This window comes from Myotis brandtii, unplaced genomic scaffold, assembly GCF_000412655.1.
Source record: "Myotis brandtii unplaced genomic scaffold, ASM41265v1 scaffold546, whole genome shotgun sequence".
Lineage (NCBI taxonomy): Eukaryota > Metazoa > Chordata > Mammalia > Chiroptera > Vespertilionidae > Myotis > Myotis brandtii.
In genome coordinates, this window is record NW_005370016.1 from 1,438,613 (window position 1) to 1,459,465 (window position 20,853).

Consider the following 20,853-nt stretch of genomic DNA (forward strand, 5'->3'; position numbering starts at 1 on the left):
GGGAAAGTCAGCATGAAAACCAGATTGAAATCCTAATATCATCTCAGTTTAAACTTGCCTCACTATCTAAACCTAAATGTGCTAGTTATGTTTTGTATATCAGAAACAATTATATATTTGTAATTAGGATTAATGATACTTGCTTTATTTTCTTACAAGTTTTTCATTTAATTTGTTTCTAGGAATGTTACTAGGAATTTAATTTTTTCTCAAAGTTATTAAATATTTTAAAAGATATTACAATTAAATATTATGTCTAATTTTCTTTAAATATATCAACCGTCTAAGACCTACCAGATGAAACAAAAATATTTTTATCATTTTTCCCTTTTTAGTTTCAGATTAAAGTTTTTCTCAGGGTCTTCAATTTTAAACAGTTATGTCCCACCCAGCTCATTTCCCACAAGAAGACTGATTATTGTACTCTCAGCACTATATTCCTCACTCTGTCTTCAGAAGAATTCTACCATCTGTATGTTCCTTTCCAGAATATTTCCTCCAGGTTGACATCTCAATTTAGAATTTAGTTACATGATTGAGTTTTACTGTGAATCAGACTGTGATTGTGGTCATAAATTTATTTTCTCTGGAAGGCTGCCTCTCAAATATTCATCAGTTAGCAAGTACAGTAGTCAGTTCTAGGTCTTGATCATTCACCCTGAAAACAGTACTCTGGAAAGATAAAATGACTTTATGCACTCACGATAATCACTATGTAAACCTGTTTTGAAGTTATGGAAATATTTTTAAAATCTGCTTATGTTTTATATTGCTTTAAAAGACATACAGTGTCCTTTTTATTTTAATCATACTTCCTTTGCTTTTTATTCTTCTATATTGTAATAGTTGAAAAATATATTTGTATAAAAAGAAAAGAAATCTTGTGAATATAAATGTGAAAAATTGAAGTTCATTTTTTCCTTGAAAATCTGGGGCAGGGTGGGACCCAGGTAGGGAGAAGCAGTGGGGAAAAATGAAGGAACATCTTTAATACTCTCAAAAACAAAGATAAAAAGAAAGAAAATTGTATGACCTCATTCAATATATATATTTATTTTTGAGAAAGCTCAGGACATGTGAGGAAATTAATTAAACTAAACAAATTAATAAAAGTAAAATATATTTTAATATTTTGATCATAAAAATCTACTTTGGATGTAAAACTAGATATATTTATATGTAATCTAGTTCACTAAGTCTATAGTTTAGACAGCTTTTTGTTTATTATGAATTTTGGCAGTGGGTGAAAAGACAAAAACAAGCTAAGAATGGAGATACAGGTTAAAAAAGGTTGGAAATATTTTTTAAAATTATATAATGTTTTATCACATGCGAAAGCAATATAACCACTATGCAAGAACGTAGAACAACCATAAAACAATGTTTCCCGGGATTTTATAAATATTCTCTGAATCTTAGAATTTTGTAATTTAAGGAAAACAAAGTTTGTGATATGTCTGGGTAATATCAAATTAATAGAAGAAATATGAGAAATCTACTTTATGTAGGAAGAATAACTGTGCTGGGAATATTTATAATACAGAAGGCTGAGCTATACAATCACACAAAAACATTTTTACAATGGAAGGGAAGCCACTAATATTGTATTTTACCTACATACAAATTTCTCCAGGGCCAGCCCTGATACAAATAATCAAGCATTAACTTTAATTATAAATTCTATCACAGACACAGCAAACCATAACTAGTCTTCATATAATGTAGTTAACTGGGTCACCTGCTCACCATCATTGTGTAGGTCAATCGAAATAGTGCAAGTCCCTTGACCTGCTATGGGTGTCCAGGAAAACCTATGATCACGTCTGGAAAAGAAAAAGAGAGGTGAAATTTCTGCAGGGGAATTGTGATTCTCTGGGTCAGGAGCTGTGGGAGCCATTGTAAATCTGAAGGAGCCTTTTGTCATGGATCACAGGCCAGCAAAGGACTAGGGCCAAGCTTTGGGTACACAGGAGTTTCTGCTCCAGAAGTTGGGAGCAGAATGGGTTGCTCACAATGGCCACAGTGAACACCGGGATCTGGTCTACAGCATTGTAATTGCTGAAGCTGTCAATTTGGCATTCTTTCAACCTGATATCAGGAGGAGAAAGCCCTTCCAACCTTCCCTGGCCTTGCAAGACCCAGTGCCCGCCAGCTTTGTTTCTTTCCTGCCTTGGTCTGGCAGCTGCAATGAAACACAGGTCTCTGAAGTGCTTCCTGTCTCTATGGAAACTGGCAAGCAGCACCAGACCCGTGGCCATGCTCCATAGCGGCTGGGCAGAGGGGCGGCGCAGAAGGTGGATACCAGGTGTTGTACTCTATGAGGCAAGCAGAATTCGGAAAGGATGAAGTAGAATCAGAGAAAAATAAATATGTGGTAGCCTAGGAAAACAGAATGCTTAATTTTTCAGATAAAGCTAAGAGATAGAATGAAATAATGAGAAACATGTCTAGAGAATTGTAAGTATTTGAAAGAACAGAGGGACATTCCAAAAGTGGAAACACTTCTGCACTTAGTCTTAATTTTCTCTCTAATTTCTTTCTCACATGATAGAGCATTCATCACACTTCTCTTAAGAATTATAAGTTTGCATTAATAACATTTGCGCTTTTCAATTCAATAGGCTTTAGCATGCAATATGTATTTCAGTCCGTACAACTACTGAGCCACAACTTTCACATTAGAAGCTTATTTGTTTAGAATGCCCTCTGTAATTTAGTGGAAGTAATCGCGTATTGCGTGTGCATTTAGATATACTTCTAGCAATAAGAATGAGCTTGAATTTTCTAAGATGCAGTCTCTCTGTATAAATACCCTAAACTAGTTGATGAAATAGATGAGAGAGAAAGAGATAGAAACATAAAGCTGAGAATAGTTGAGGGGGAAATCCTGAAGAATAGTAGGATACCTTCATATTTCATTTAAAAACGAGTTATCTATTTCTGTCATTGCTTATTGAGGTTGGTATTTAAGAACCTTTAATTTATTTTGTAAATACTTATCTATTTGGCATCTGCACTTTTCATAAGCAAAATTTGAGAACGTTAATATAAAACCAGTATTTTGCATTTAAAATAGGGTTCTTGAGAGGACATCAAATGTTTTAAAACAAACCAAAACATTATATAGGCCACTTGATTCAGGTGCCAATAACTTGAATTAAAATTTTTGTAGACTGTGTTGACAGTTTTCACTAGATATAAGTATATTCCATTCTGAAAGAAAGGCTCAAAATACATGGCATTATTTATCTCATGAGAATTTTTCACTTTCTTATTGAAAAACCGTATCTTAAATTCTCTTCATATCCTGTTTTTATTTGTTCCCCTTCACTGTTTTTAAATCTGGTTCTTCCTTTGAGAAAGTTTTGCTCATTTTCAGGAAGAAAAATAATGAGGATCCTCAGTTCCTGTTAAATAGCCCACAAAATTTGATCATTTACTCTGAAAAATCACCGACTGTAACACACTCCCTCTCAGATGCGAAAAGGCTCAACCTCTGCCTGTCTGTCTAGATATATCTCAGGTGATTATTGCTCTCAGTAAGTAAGCACTCATGCACAGTGTGCACTGATCCATTGCTGTGGCCCAAGTTTAATCTTTAGCACAGGAAGCGAGATGGAGAAAAGCATTGCCTTTACTCAGCATCCATGCAGGAGATAGCAAGGCTTGAACAACGCTGTCTTTGGAAGCAGAGCCATGCGTTGAGATCAGTGTTCAAACACGCAACTTCGCCTATCTGCTCTCTTTCAACAATACAGCTGGCTTCAAAGATTTCTCATCACTGCTTTGTTTCTTGCTTCTTTATGCTTAAGGCACACTGCAGCATTCCCCACGGCTGAGGTGGCCGTAACTGAGTTTGCTGCTTTATGTCCTGTGTGACAATGTGCTAGGTTCTTGGTGGTCAGAGAGTAAAGGCACATGTGGGGGGAGGACACCTCTTAACGGAGGTTCACAGGAGTCAAGACTGAGTTCACTTGATTTTGAACTTGGTAGTTCCTAATCTAGACAAGGAAAGCTTTGGACTATTATTTTCTTAAATACATGACATGGAAACATTGAAGGGATAATAACAGCTGCTCTGTCTGCAATTTAAAGATGACCTGGAAAAATATCTTTTCAGAATATTGACTAATTGCTCTTCACTAAATTGTCTTTCACGGCAGTAAATAACCAAATTATTTTCATATGACTACTAAGACCAACTTAAGTGTTTTTGTGGGGTTGGTTTTTTTTTTTTTTACCACTGATGCTAGTTAGTGACAACCTGAGAAAAAACTAGTAGCATAGAACAACTATCCATGTAGAAAAAAGACATCTTATCTGAAATAAGGGAAAGAGGACTTTGGAAAGTGATTTGAAGAAAAGAAAAAAAAAATTGATTAAAGAAGAGGCTCAAAATATGAAGAAAAAGAATGTCAAAACCAGTACTAACCTGTATTAGAAAGATTAATTGGTTTTCATAAACAAATTGAAACAAAACAAAACACCTTATTTATACTAACAATGCACGCAAAGCTCCACTAAGAGGCATCAAGGGTGGCTTCCTCGGTGGTGTGCTGTACATGTAATGTTTAGCAACTGCCTCTGTGGGGGAAAAAGAAAGAAAAAAGTTGGCCTGGATTGTTTGCCAGTTTCCACCATGAAAATAATCCCATTGTGGTCAATTTCAAGAGACCAACATATCTCACTGAGCATGAAGTGAGTAGACTACGGTTGTCACTCCCAGCCTAGGTGAGCCCAGCTGCTCCTACTTAAGTTGAAGATGCTACTTTTACTTACTAAAAATAGATGCAAACGGTCTAATTGCATCTTTGAAATGTTTGATTTCAAACTAGCTGCTTCTTTTATAACAATTATTCAATCAAAATTTTCACTTTACTTTCAAAGGAGCTCAGTGGTTAAACACATGCGATCTGAAGACAGAGTGAAAGAGTTCAAAACCTGTCTCCGCCCTTCCCAGCTCTGTGGCTGTGGGCACGTTTTTCAAGGTTTTCTTGCATCTGCCCAGTCCTTTTGTGGGTAGAGATGACAATATTGTTGGCATGAAAATTATATTCTTGTTGAAGAAGACGTACTTAGAATAGTGTTTAACATATTGTGGATGCTCAGTTAAGGTTAGCTGTATTTTTCATGTGTTTACCACTGGTTTAGTGACAGTTGAGGGATGACATGACATAGGAAGGGTATGTCGGCATAAAAAATATCCAGACCTGTAATAACTTTTATGAGAGTTTTTGAGCCAAACTGAGGATGTGTGTCAGGTAGCAATATATCAAATGCAGCTTCTTTTATGCATTTGTGATTAAGGAGGGAACTAAGGAAGATGATGTAGGACTGTGAGAAAGCAAGATGGGGATCTGATTACAGGATAGTTAACAGGATTATGTGTTTTCTTGAGTTAATACCTGGTATTACTTTTGTATTTCAAAGGTGTGTTAACCTAGATGCAGAAGAACAATGAACAGGGTTGACTTAAGACCTTTCCTAAAGAAGTTATGGGCCTGAGGCACGACTACCCAGTGAATTTATGATCAGATTATCCTGTGAGGCCACTTTCTGTAGAACTCCCCCCCCTTTTTTTTCATCCACAGGTACTATTGAATTGAATGTTGATAAAAGGGAAATTGCACCGTGAAGGGAAGATAAAAAACTTTTAGTCACAGAAATCTATTTTCTTAAGAGCGCTTATGTACTAGTAGACCTTATTATACTTAATATTCAAGAAAAGTCATTGTCTTCTCAGTTTCCCCCCTCTGGAGCATAGATTCAGCACAGTCTGTCTTTTCATGTTCCATTTTGGGAGCTGACAATGGTGTTAGGTATGTCTGTTCTAGGAATTAGTCTCTCCTTCTCTCCTCGGTTTTGATCATGAACCAATGCAACAGAATTGAATTACTCTGGTCATTCTATCACAGGTTTCTCTGCAAATGCCAGCCACTGGTCTTAGAATATTCTTTCGTTATGGACAATATGTACCAACTGAGAATTCTGATTTACAACAAAGAAAGTTAAGCAATGTAGCTGACTCAAAAATACATAAGATGCCTTGTTACCTGACCCTTAATTAGCTTAGAAACAAGTGAGGAAGACTGATATTTATGCAAATAATAAAATGACATAAACACACAGAGGGAAAGAGGGAAATGATGGATATAGGTTGCCTGGGAAAATAGCCAACTTCTGCAATTCTAAATTGGAAGTTGTGTTTCCTTTAAATATCATCGTGAACTTGTTTTAGAACGACTCCTCTGAAACCAAGGATGGTGGTGAGCTTAGGCAGAGTAAATATCATTTTAAAATAATGCATCAATGATATGACCAATGAATTTTAGAAATCCTTGTAGATAGTAAACAGCACCACACCTCGACTGTCTTCTTTCTCCCTTTCCATCACACTCTCTGCTAAAGTTTATGATTATTTTACAGTTTCCTTAGAAAAATTTTCTTTCTCTATGCAACTTTCAGATGCTGATTCATACAAGACAAGGCATGTAGTGGGTCCCCCAAAATATTTGTTTGATGAAAGTATTGAGGATGAATCCTTAATTTGTCACATATACTAATTTTGCTAACTGGGAAAATTAGTAATTTTTTTTGGAAAGACTTGAGCCACAAGGAGTTAAAAGCAAAAAGTAGCAGCTAACTTGATGCTTTTTTCAGGTTATAACCAGAAGTAAAAGGCAATTTCAATCTTTGAGAAGTTTGTTTGACTGCCTCTACAACACTGGCTTTTGAATTGATTTTGGAAATCACATATCCTAAGGGTGTTTAGGATTAGTAGATTCTCCACATGAGTTTGCTCTCTATTGGGAAAAACTAAATTATTTGACCACAGGGACTTTAGGCCGCAGGTCCCAGTGAAATTGAAGGTGTAATACTTTAAAGTCAGAATCCACACAGAAAGAAGATGGAAGAAAGCTATCCCATTCTCTTATTCCCGAGGACAAAGTACAGGTGCACTGGGGTATACAGTACCTGGCATGTAGAAGACCCTATGGAATATTACTTTCTTCCTTCTATGGGCCAGTATGGAAAGACTGAAATAATTAACAAAAGTGAGTTCTGAATAGAATAGAATATTTAAGGGCAGTTAATACTGACATCTTCTCTTCTTATTTGATTTTAATGTTATAACTGAAATTTATGAGGACATAGTTCAGCTAGGTATGCAATTTAAAGTTTTATTGTTAAAGAGCTTACTCTTTATTTTTAAATGTTGTCTAATTAATTTTTAAACAAATAGTGACAAAGTTACTGTGACTAAGAAGGCTTTGTGAAAAAAATAAGAATAAAATGTTGAACTTTCAGAACAAACTCCGAATGGTTCATTGACTTTGTTTCACCATGGAAAAATCACTTCACCTCCCAGTGTCAGTTTACCCATCTGTGAAATGAGAAGGATAATATTTTCTTATGGGGATGTTTTCAAATTATTTTGCAAATGCAGTGGATGAAATGGTTACAAGCATCACTGCTTCCCCCCGCACCCCCCACGCACACTTCTTGAAAGAAGTAGACAGTATACCTATGTACTAGTTGATAGTCAAATTGTCATCTTGGATGAACTATGTGTATTTACTATCAGTTGTGTGCTTTTTATTATTTAAAGAATCCCCTCACCCCCCAGATTTCTTTATTTATGCATTAGGTCAATACCTGGGAACCCAAGCAAAGTATCTTAAAATCATTCTGAACTTCATATTTATGAGCTGCTAATCCTGTATCAGTGGTAATTATTTCTTTTTTTCTGTTTTTACTTATATTTTCTCTGATGTGGTTTTTCACTTCATCTCACTTCACAAGATTGATAGCTCTCCATGTTTCCCAGCTAGAGGTCACCTTTGAGCTGAAGAAAGACACATCCCACTCTGGCTCCTGTTGACTTTCAAGTCAACTATCAAATAATTTGTTCCAGACATCTCCTAACCTCAATGTAAAAACTCCACCCTAAGGATTAGAGGGACATGTCCTGGGGAGTTGCCATAGTGACTCTAAGTGGTTGGCATTGAGGAGACAAAGCTGCTGATATCAAATTTTTATACTTGATAAGCTTAATTATATAAAGTGGTCATGAACCTCTGTGCTTGTGTCATTTAGGTCTGGAAAGAAAATTTTCCCTTCAGGCTCTTCTGTATCTTATGGTGCCAATCAACCGACTTCTTGGTAATAGATTCTTTATGCCAATATCTCCAGCATAACCTCAAGTGGTGCTTGTAGTAATGATAGAATCATTACAAAACTAAAGAAAAAAAGGAAATATATTTCATGGGTGTGATTAAGTCATCATAATGTTCTTACATTTGTAAATTATCCTTGACTTAATGAACTACCTTGCTCATACAAGAGTGTTTTAAGCTGGCTCAAGAAAATAAGTTTTTACCCAAGTTGATAATTGTTACCAGACCTGGCAGAGCACATCTTCAGATCCTCTTGCTGACCTAACATTTATGTATTATGTTTCTATGAGCATGAATTTTGTTTTAAATATTGGAAGTGCTATTTTTAAGTAAGGTTATTACATGCATTTTTAAAATAAATAACTACACTTAGGAAGACAGCAAACTTAATTTCTCATAATATCAAAATTGACAAGGGTTATTTTAAACATTTTTTCTTGATTATAAAAGAAATATGTATTCAAATCATAAAAACTACAGAAAGGAACAAAGAAGAATATTATCTTGATTTCCAAGGTTAGAGTAATCACTTTAAGACTTTGATGGATATTCTACAAAATAAACACTATTTTGAAAACTACTTACTAAATACACATTTTGTGTTTCTAAAAACAGCTCTATATACAAGAAACCCTAGTGAAATAAGATTTTTAAAATAATTGTTTTATCAAAAATTAAATCTAAAGAAAGTTCAATTCATACAAAATTATTCCAAAGCCTTATCTTCAAAGATGACCAGTTTCAGCACAATTTACTATAATTGATGCAAGGCCAAGAGAAGTTAGTGATACTCATATTACTATTTAAACACAAATGTTTATACGTGCCTAGGAGGAAAAGAAGGTTTTCTGGAACATGTGAGGGAATACAAAGGGGTCTTAATTGTATGTCAAAGCTGCTGTCATCTGATTAAGGATTTTCAATAACTTTTCTGTCCTTCTGCAATATACAGTTTTGTTGTTGTTTGGTTGGTTTAATTTTTTTTTTATTGAGAAGTTAAATACAATGAAGCTCTTGGGAAATTAATCATTTTATAACTTTCATTTAATCAACATTTTCTTTAATTCCCTTTTAGGCAGCCAAGGGCAGTTTCCACTAACACAGAATGTAACAGTTGTTGAAGGAGGAACTGCAATTTTGACCTGCAGGGTTGATCAAAATGATAACACCTCCCTCCAGTGGTCAAATCCAGCTCAACAGACTCTGTACTTTGATGACAAGAAAGGTGAATACATTTTCTTTTCAATGTTTTAATCATATTCTGAAATGTCCTAATTATAATGAATTTATTTCTGAGATGATTCAAATTATTCCTTTTGATTACCAAACTGCTGCTGCTTGTATTTAAACATGTTAAATATTAAATGCTTTAGTTTGCAAGTCATAAACACTAAAGGTAACCTATGCCAACTTTTTAATAATATAAACAGTTCTAATTCTGTTTCAAAAATAGCTTTATGCTCTCTCTTAACAATCACCTTCTATCCAGATACCATATTCTTTTGTTTTTGTAGCTGCATTGCGTATAGATTGATTATTTTTTCCTCACTTCTGGCATTGTGATATGCTATTTTTATTACCTTCACTTTTTTTGGAGGTGTTTGTTGCAGTTTTTTCAAATCAAGTGATCGTTGTTGCTTTCCTAAGAGTGAAGTTCATTAGTTAAAAAAAATTAAGTGAATAAATAAGAAGTCACACAGAGATTTAACAATCTGTTTTTGCTTTTAGTATTAAATGAATACAAGTATTATAAACAAATATCTAATATATATATATACCAATATATAAGACTATATCAATTTTAAGGAAAACTCTCATTTGCCCAATCATGTAAAAAATGTTTTTAAGAATACAGACTTTTAGGGATGTTCATGGATCAATTAAATATATAGTTGCACTATTGAATTTATCAATTTGATTATATGCCCATATTTAAACTAATATAAAACATATTAGTTTAGAAAACTTATTTTTTCCACCCTTGAATTTAATGAAATAATTTTACTTAGAAGCACTTTTTTGAAAGTGTAGATACTATCAATGACAAATTTGTCCCAAACAACAACTAGTATAAATTTTTATATCATTACAACATTCTTTGTTGTTTATTCATCCAGCAGGAGTATAATAATTATCTCCATCATGTAGAAACTTATTGTACAGTGTTTTTAAGGAGATCTTTGAGAGACATTTTTACACTGACATCTGAATCTGTGAGGTCAAATCCTCAGGCACAAAAACAAAATCTATACAAACTGTCTTTGCCTCCTCTTTCGTGATTCTATACGTTATCCTGAATAGAACGGCTAACACTAGAATTGATTCAGGGTATTTCAAGCTAATGCATCTTTCCTGTAGAAAATAGAGAACAACTTGTAAAGCAAGATTTGCAAAGGCTTGGAAATTAGGCAGCTGTCTTTTCTGAGGGATAATTATGGTGAGAAAAGCCATTATGTTATATTTGCGATATTTAGTAATAAATTCCTGCATCTTACTGCTATAAAAATATAATGATACGCCTGACTGGATGAATTGCTGAAGTATGTACTTGTTTATTTCATTTCTCCTATTCTAATTGCTAGATAGCTTAGACTTAGGTTGAACAAAGCTAGTGTGTGTGTGTGTGTGTGTGTGTGTGTGTGTGTGTGTGTGTGTGTTTGTGCCTGTGTTTATGTGTTTGTAAAATAGCAGGTTTCTGTCTTCAATATTGACTTCTTCTAACTCTATTATGGTTCCAATTGTCAGTTGCAACACAATAGCAGAAAGTTTTGAATAAAGAAACCCTTTCACGAATGGCCACCTAGCATGTCTACACTCTCACAATTACTTGGTTCAATTCCTATGCGATGTCTTAGTGGAAGGGGACTTGGACAATGACGTACATCAACGCAAGAGTTTGAAAATGAAAACATTTCTTAAAGATTCCATGTCAGAGTTTACCCCACACTGTCTTGTTCTCTGCATTTAACTGCCGAGCCTCAATCCTAAGGCTTATCTTGAGCAAATAAACTTGCTATGATGTACCAGAGCAGAAGTGGAGAAGCTAAGCATGGATCAGTGTGATTAGAATGTCCCATATGTGCTGTGCAAGTGACAACTGCTCAGAACAGTAGAAAAAATAGTGGGTTGTCTGTGTCGCTGATTGCACTAACTCCTCCTACAGGTGTCTGCTCCTGTTAAATACTTCATTTGTGGCTCTGTTCTTATTTCTGTCTCCGCTGATGTTGCCAGTTGTTCTTGGGAGCTTTCAAGATAAATTGTATGCAGTATCCTAGTGCTTTAATTGTGTCTCAAATGATTATAAATGCAGCTGAGGTTGAGAAGCTTTGGGTTAAGCAAATCAATTCTCATAAGAGTTCTGTATCCCTAAGCTTAGATTTCTGTGCTGACATAGGTTACTGAGAAGAAAGGAAGGGAGGGACACAGGGAGGGAGGAAGGAAGGAGAGATGCTGCCCAGAAGAACAGAACAAGTGCTTCTCATTAACATCGCTGCTGCCAGTATGAGATCTAAGAGGCATTCTGAATAGCGTTTCATGCTACCTGGAGACGCAGGCTCTGAGGATCCTAGCTGGGAGGGTTGAACAAAAAACTCAAGATGGCAGACACTGGCCCAATTAGAACTGGAAAAGCCTTGCTTGTTTACTTGGAATTAATGGCCAAAGAAAAGTATGCTGTGAATGGGCTGTTGATGATCAGGTAAATAAGTATTAAGCTGAGTCCCTTCCCTATGAATCTCTTTCACAGAAGTTAAATATGACCCCTCACATTGACACCACACCAAATTAGATGTTCTGCTTGTTGTACCACAATTGCATTTTTAACAATTTCCCTATCTACTGTGGGATCTCTTTACGAGGGATGGAGATAGGTGTTCGGGGAGAGTTGGCTAAATATTGCAGTATTTCTCCCAGGCAAAATATGGAGGAGGTCAGAGATTTCGGGCTTTTGCTACCTTGAGCACATTTAACATGATCAGTAGCTTTTGCCATTTACAAATGAAGAAATTAAGGATCAAATTTGTCTGGACATTCAGCTAATGCCTGGTAATAACAGGATTTGAATCCAGGTGTGGTCTCTGTGTTAGTTTTAACCAAAATGCCCCTAAGAACAAAGGCATCTGGGCACCAGGTCACTTTACATATAACCCAAGCGGCCTCTGCCATTGTTCTTGGCAGCCGCCTTTTAGTTACAGAGCAGCAGTTCCTTTCAAACACTTAAAGGCACACCTAGACTAAGACAGGGAATACAATGTAGTCAGCACACCCAGCGGAGCGCTTGCTGATGATGGCATGCTCTGTATCTGTGCAGAATAATTCTGTAGCCAGCAGCCATGTGTAGATATTTAAGTTAATTAAAATGCAATAAAGTTACACATTTAGTTTCTTGATCACACCAGCCACATTTCAAGCACTCAGTAGCAACATGTGGGTAGCGGTTACTATTTTGGAAAACACTCTTCTGGATGCCGATTCACTCTTGAGATGCCATGCAGCCTTGGCTGGTGGAATGCCCGTTTTCTAACTGAGAAAGCCCTAGGTCATCATAAAAACGTGTATCAAATATTCAATAAGTAAAATTTCGCTGTTTAAATTGCGCAGCTTTAATGGGAACATTGTAGCACAGGAGACAGGGAGTCATAACTGACTTCTAATTCTGCCTCTGACACCAACTAGCGGAGTAATAAAATGGGCACATTGACACCCCACCAAATTAGATGTTCTGGTGGTTATACCAGAATTGCATTTTTAACAATTTCCCTATCTATTGTGTGTGCACTGAACACCAGAAATAATTAACCTATAAAGTAGATATTTAATTACAATTCCATTTTATTTCTGTATAGTTTCTTTATGAAGCTTTTTCTATAACAACCTGCAAATGTAAATGGAAAATAAAAATCAAGAGGAAAATTTGCAAGTTCTTATGGGTCAGAGGGACTTAGAACATATGTAGCTAAGGCAACATTCACTTTTTATGGCCCTCTTTTCTCTACAAATCTTACTACATCTTTTATAAAATGTAACGAAGCATTTGAAATAGAGTGGGTAGAGAAAGACAGAGTAGGGACTAGAGGTCATTGAAACACCACACAAATGCGGTGTGGTATTTGGCAATAGAATTGTAAAAAATCAATTTGGTCATTGCATCTGTTTCTCTGCAGGTGTGGAAGCAACAACTGAAGTGTACAATCTTATCACTTAATGCTCAGGAAAGTACACTTCAGTTCCTTCCTGTTATTGACAAAGAATATTTTGGACAAACATCCCCAGTGTATGCATACAATAGACATATCTCTGTGTGCTTGTATTTTTTTATATAAACATGTAAACTACACTACTTTTTAAAATGATGTTTCTCTTCACAGTATTTTTGCTTTTTGAAGAATCCTCACAAATTATCTGAAGGAAATTTTATTTCTGAAGGAACAAAATTAAAATATTATTAAGGGCATGCATAGCCCAAAATTGCTAGAGTTAATTATCCTGCTGATAATTTTACACAATTACTGGGGACAATGGGAGAGGAAAAACACGAATAAGCAGTCCTAGAACAAGGAGTGATAAAGAGAAGAAAAATGAGATTAACCTGAAATAGAAGTACAGACTCTTCTGGCTGCACGCCAACCAATGCCACCTGACTGTTCCCGTCCACACAGCTGGTTTCCATCAATTTGACAGGCTTAAACATATTAAAGATCAACTCAGTAAAAAGCAGGCATTAATATTACCTTTATCCTTGCTTTCTTACAAAATTCAGACATCATGTATAACTTAAAGACCTTAAATTAATGACAAGTTGAAGTTATATAATGCTCTACACTTTCTAAGTAACTCTCAACATGTTTATCTTTTCTCATTGGATTCACACCAACCGTTTAGAGTAGACATTCCCATTTTCTATAAGAAATACTAGAAGTTTTCAGATTTGAATAACTGAGTAGTAAATGAGAAAACAATTATGATACCTCAGTTTTCTTATAAGCCTAATTAACTTTGAGCTATGTCACTTTAAAAACAAGATATTTTTATTGATTTCTTAGAGGAAGGGAGAGGAAGAAAGAGATAGAAACAACAATGATGAGAGAAAATCATTGATCAGATGCCTCCTGTACACCCCCCGCCTCTGGGGATTGAGCCTGCAACCCAAGCATGTTCCCTGAACAGGAATCAAACCATGACCTCCTGGTTCATAGTTTGATGCTCAACCACTGAGCCACAGCAGCCATGCTATGTCATTGTGATAAGGACTTAATTTTATTACTTTTTTTTAACTTTTTCTGTGAAAATTATTACATGTAGTAGGTCTTTATTCCAAAATCACTTTCTCCTTGATGAATCTTCTGAACACATCTCATATTTTAATCCCATCATACAATAATACTTTTATATGTTTTAGCAGATTTCCTATGAGTATACATATTAAATGAGTATGAATGAGGTTCCCATTAAGAAACAAATGATACACGTGAGTTAATGAAGAATGAGCACATAGTCATAATTAAGGGAAACAGTCAAGATGATGCAACACCCAGGGGCCAGCAACTGTAGGAACCATTGGACCCTCAGGCCTGGAAGGGTGACAGTGGGCCAGCAAAGCTATGGCTGTGAGAGAAGACTCCTAGTTAGAAGCTGTGGAAACATGGAAATTGACTTCTCTTTTTTCCCACCTCTGATCTCTTGTCAATGCCTTCCATGGGCTGAGTACAAATGAAAATCCTAGGTTAAGTTATCCTGGGGCAGTTTACTCTTCCCGGGCAGGGAAGAAAATAGATCTGGAAGGATCAGCAGAAAATAACCAGCACAACTTACCATATATAAAAGATATTTCTTCCAATCCAATTCTCAGAAGAGATAATATTTATTGAATACCATGTATTATTCTGTGCTTACAGCTAGTTTTACTTGGTTCCATTTTGGAAGAAATAAGTTGCAACAATGCAGACTTTTCTAAACATATTAATTTATCAATATCCCTAAAATTATACAATTATATATGTATCCTATATAATAAAGAGGCAATATGCAAATTGACCATCATGCCTTCACACAAGATGGCCGTCCCCATGTGGGCACAAGAAGGCCGCCACAAGATGGCCAGCAGGGGAGGGCTGTTGGGGGCAATTGGGCCTGTAGGAGAGGGCAGTTGGGGGCGATCGGGCCAGCAGGGGAGCAGTTAGGCATCCATCAGGCTGGCAGGGGAGTGGTTAGGGGGTGAGCAGGCCAGCAGGCAGGCGAGCGGTTGGGAGCCAGCAGTCCCAGATTGTGAGAGGGATGTCCGACTGCCGGTTTAGGCCTGATCCTTGTGGACATCCCCTGAAGGGTCCCAGATTGGAGAGGGTGCAGGCTGGGCTGAGGGACACCCCCCCCCAGTGCACAAATATTTTGTACCAGATGTCTAGTATATGTGTTTGTGTGTGTGTGTGTGTGTGTGTGCGCAAGTGTTAGCTTGTAGATTTCCTAAAGAAATAAGTTACCTATCATTTAAGTTGTTAATGACAAAACTCCTATTGGAAATTCTTATTAAGTATACTAGTAAGTAAAATCTTGAGTTGTACATTATATAATTACTACCTTTATCTCTTTATGCCAGTGTAGTTTGAATATAGCAATTTCAGGAAAAACATAATCATATACATTGTAAATTTTGTTATTTATATGGTAGGTTAAGCTACAACAGCATCAAGATTTGGAACTTTAATTCTCATTCACTCAGTCGACATTTGCTGACTATTTCTTGTATGATAAGCACTGTACCAGGTTGTTTGCAGTTTTGTGGTGTCCATTCCATGTTTAATAGAGCTACTTGAAAGAAACGTTGTTATTAAAATCAGATTTTCTTTATCTTCTAGTCATACATGTTTTGAGACACATGTTTTATAAGTCCATTTGTATGTCAGTTAGACATACAGAGTGGCCCAGCTGGTGTGGCTCAGTGGTTGAGCATGGACCCATGAATCAGGAGGTCATAGTTTGATTCCTGGTCAGAGCACATGCCTGGGTTGCAGGCTCGATCCCCAGTATGGGACGTGCAGGAGGCAGCCTATCAATGATTCTCTGTCATCATTGATATTTCTCTCTCTCTCTCCTTCTTCCTTCCTCTCTCTCTGAGATCAATAAAAAGATATTTTTTAAAGATATACAGAGCGAGCACATAACCAGCAATTATTGCAATGAATTATTGCGAGCACATAAGCCACCTGGGGAACACCTGCAGAAAGGATAGTCACCACCCTGTGCCATCTACTTCCATCTCCCAAAACAGTATGTTATGAAAGCAAGCAATAACCAGGTTCTGGGGAAATGCCTCAATATTGTTTGTAATATTTAATATTCTCCAATTTGGGAGTTAAGTTATTAAAGTAAGCAGGCTTAACTAAGAGTTCTTAATCTATAAATATCTAAACACATTGGATATGTAAAATATTTCCAAGTTACAATTTCAGTTCAGTTTCTTGAATATTTATGAAATATTGCCATGTTTCAGGAATTATGCTAGGCATTGGCACTACTAAAATAAACAAGAAGTGGATTTTGCCCTCAAGTAGCATGTTTTCATATATCATCTATATTTCAGAATGGTAGGGGGGATGTAGAGGAAATAATTTGGTCAAGCATTCTACAGGTAGATAACTGTAATTGTACTTCTTACATAATAAGCCTCATTGAAGAGGATGCAAAATACCCAAAATAATTGGTAAATGTGTCCTCTATGAGCCTTTGAAAAAATAATCTGACTTAAAAATATGCATGACTGAAAACATAAATTTTGGATTAAATTGATTTACTTAAAGAAACAATTATAAATAAATTACTATTTGTAAACTATGGGAAGCAATAACATATTGCACTGGAGCCTGATTTCCTACTGACATACTGATATGGTCTCTATGTTGAACAGCCTATTTCAACATTTTAAAGTAAGTTTCAAAGTAGCATTATCATGGAAGTTCCTTTGTAAGTGTAAGAAAACCTTTAACAGTATCAAAAAATATTGTTCGTAAACTATCAATTTAATTCTATTTGTAATTACACAATTTTGATTCATATTAATTTACTTCTATTTTAGATAAAACATAGTGTTTGATGTTTTACTATTTAATTGTAATGATTTTATCTATTCTGTGTGTTTCTTATAATTTATACCAGACTTGGAGCGAATGATATTGCCACCAATGGTGAATCTGCACTGTAGAAATGGTAGCGATTTTTGAGTTTGCAGGTTTTGAGTTTAAGAACTGACTTAGCCCTAGGACATGGATGTAAAGACTATTCTACTCACAAACTTAGACTTCACTGCATTCCTCGGTTCTAGTTTCAAAATAATAGCAGGAAGAAATAGATTGGTTAAGGGCTACGTGCCTCTCCTGTGCTTGAGGTGGAACCAGGCACTTGTGGCCCTTGAGTGAGCCAGTCACTGTAATTTACATCTTCTACCTTCAATAAAGGTCCCACTCTATAGGCTCGGTGTATAGCGTCTATACATCCCTTGACAGAATACTTTTTATGAAAATAACTTTAGCATAAAGTACAAAATGAATGAGAAACCTCTATTTTAAATATTATTACTTAAATATCCCTAATAAATACAGACTTTTTTTAATTGCAAGGTATATTAGTTTTATTAATAAACTTGGAAATATTGGTCCAAGTACCAAAAAGTAAAAACAAACAAACAAACAAAAAGAACCCTACAGTTATTCATTAAAGACCATACTAATTAAAAAGCTACTAGATTATGAATTTATTGTAATTGAAATGTTAATGAATTTAATCTACTTTTCAATTTATTCATTTTGGTTTTTTAAAATTATTTTGGGTATTTCTGATATTTATAAATACTGAGTGCTTTTCCTCTTCCATGCTTTTTCAGGTAGCATTTCTCTATCCTTCAAACAAAATAGTACAGTTAAGAAATACATTTTCTTAATACATATTTTAATTTATTGTTTTATACTGTGTGGACTGAAGGGCTATACATTGGTATAGGTACCCTACTTTCCTTAATTTATTATTACTTTAGTCTCAGCAAGATTCCATGTGATCCTTGGGAACAGATGTAAATGAGCATTTGGGGCTCTTGTGGAATGTAGAGAGGCAGCATTATTTTAGTACCGAAGTGTGAGTGTCTGTAAGAATTAAGTGTCTTGGTTTAACACCTATTTATAATGAGGTTAGTTAGTGGACTCAGGTGCAAAATGGCTAATGTTGGGGGTGAAGAGGGGATTCTGAATGATTGGTCTGCATATTCTGTAACATTCACTTTTACATTTCAGAAAGAGTGATGGTAGTTTAGGAAGAATGGTGGTAATATGAACCTAGACATAACATGTTAATAGTTGTTTTTGGACTTTCAAAGCCCCTTCAAATACATACAGTTCACCTTTTAATGATGAAAATTGTATGGAGTAAGATTGAATGAGCTCTTTCCTAAATAGTGAATGGTGATATAAATATCTTCTAGGGCACTGATTTTTAATCGGTGTGCTGCAAGAATTTTTAAAACATGCAAACCTGACTATTTAGTCAGGGACACTGACCTCTTTTTCCTTAAATTGTCAAATAAAAAAATTATAGCTGCCAACACAATAGCTGTCCAGGGTGGATGAATCAAAATTATACCTTTTTCTTGTCAAATCGGCAAAAAATACATACTTGTGTGCCTGTGTTCTTCCATGGAGATGATATTGTTATTAGTCACTCATTTATTTGTATCTTTAAATATTGTCTCATGACATTTTATGGTCCAGATGAGCTGGCTGGAGAAGTTTATAGGCTTGACAGTCAGGGGAGCTGCACTCGAATCCAGGCTCCACCACAGGTTTGTGTGTGATCTTGAATGGACCTTGACTGAGATAACCAATCTCACTCCAGCCTATCACCCTCCTGAGGCAGTGGTTTGTGAGGGGCCACCTGCTGCTATGCCCAGGCCTGCAGGGGGAAATGATTCTTAGAGTTTGTTTTGACATTTTTGAAATGTTGGAAAACCAATGCTGCAATATCAAACAGAATTAAAAGCAAAAGTGTGCCAAGGCATCTTAAATAGTTTCTTTCTTACAGGAAGTTGAGATCTTAAAAAAACAACAAACAAAAAACACTCTTTTGACGGAAAGTGGCTGTGTATGAGTAAATACAGAGACCCTGCCTTCCAACGCTAATATTCACCCTGCTGGTGCCTTGGTGCTATAACTGTGCTGAAGGTAAAATGCAATGAAGGCTTCTAATATGAAGGCTGAGTTGCTCTTCTAAAGCCTTTGCGAGAAAGCACCTAAGTTAGAAGGAGAAAACTTAGGAGGAAAAGGAGAGTTGTCATCCTCACCTTCCTGCCTCTCTCTACATTGAGTCTGAGCTCCTGTAGTATGAGCTTTTCATAAAAAGATGTTGAGTTCCTCCCCCCTCAGAGCTGTCACTGAGTTTTTGTGACAGGGTGGCAAAGAGTGAGAATGAAAGTCAGTCCTGGTGCCCTGATGCTGGCAGCTACTTTCACTGCTCTCTTTGCCCCTTTCTATATTTTGAGTGGGTACCTAGCAAGTCGACATGTACATTTCTATTTTGTTTATTACCTCCTCACTAAATACTCTCTTGCTAGTTCCAATGGTGTTTTGAACTTCTTTGGGGGTTTCTCATTAGACTACTCTGCATTGTCTATAAATAATTGTGCTTCTGCCTTTTAATAGCCATAACTCTACTCCCCTCCCTTAGTATATCGGCTACATAAATTCTTTTAAAGTTAGAGGAATGAAAGAAAAAATCAACTGTTATGGGAAGGGAGACTTTGAGTATAGAGCGGTAAAAAGAAGATAAAAATGACTTTAGCATTTCTAGCATGAAATGATAATGACCTGAACCAAAATGAAAGCTAAGGAAATAGAGAAAAACAATATACTTGAAAGGTATTGAAGCAATGAATTATCTGGGGTTGGGGATGCAGTCAGGCAGCCAAAAATTAATTTCAAGTTTCCAAACCAGGAGCAAAGTAATCTAATTATGAGTAGGCATATGATTGTTTATATTATTAGTGTATTACAATCTATGTCAGAGAGGGTGTGACAATTTAAATTAATTGTATCTCAGTTTCTAAGGGATCCTAAGATTATAGATTCACAATAATTAGTAGACACTTCATTTACTATATCTATGCAGTTTGACACAAATGCACCTAAGAGTAATTAAGACTCAATTATTCACTCAGTGACATTTATTGAGCTGCTATTTGCTAGGTGTTCCAGGCACTTTGGATATAGCAAAGAAAAAAAGAAAACCAAGCAAAATCCTGCCCTCACGCAACTTACATTTAAGTGGGAGGAAACTGACCTTAAGTAAAAGAAAGAAATAAAGGTATATTTTGTGTAATGGTAATTACATATATGAAGAAAAAAAATTTAAGAAAAGGGAGAAAAGAAGCATCATTTACAATAAGGTCTGAGGGAAAGCCTCATATATAAAGTGATATTGAAACAAGCTTAGAAGAGGATAAAGGGCTGGGAGTGGGACTGTGTGTGGGGACAGTGAGCCAAGCTGAGGAGCAGCCTGGAATGAGTATGTCTGAAGAAGAGCTCAGCCAGCGTGTGAAGATCAGAGTGAATGGGGACAAGCGATGAGATGAGGGCAGAAAGGCAAGGGCAGGGGAGTGTGAGCAGGTGGGATCTTGTCCGTCATGGAAGGATGAGAACCCACT

At 36.0% G+C, this 20,853-nt stretch overlaps 1 protein-coding gene across 2 annotated transcripts in view; it reads left to right on the forward strand.

Moving 5' to 3' along the window:
• Positions 1-20,853, forward strand: part of CADM2 (cell adhesion molecule 2) — a 1,203,315-nt gene that overhangs the window by 933,025 nt on the left and 249,437 nt on the right. For both annotated transcript variants that reach the window (XM_005878095.2, XM_005878096.2), the window contains exon 2: positions 9,253-9,402. In XM_005878095.2, the coding sequence (XP_005878157.1) occupies positions 9,253-9,402 (150 nt within the window). The remainder of the gene's footprint in view (positions 1-9,252; positions 9,403-20,853) is intronic.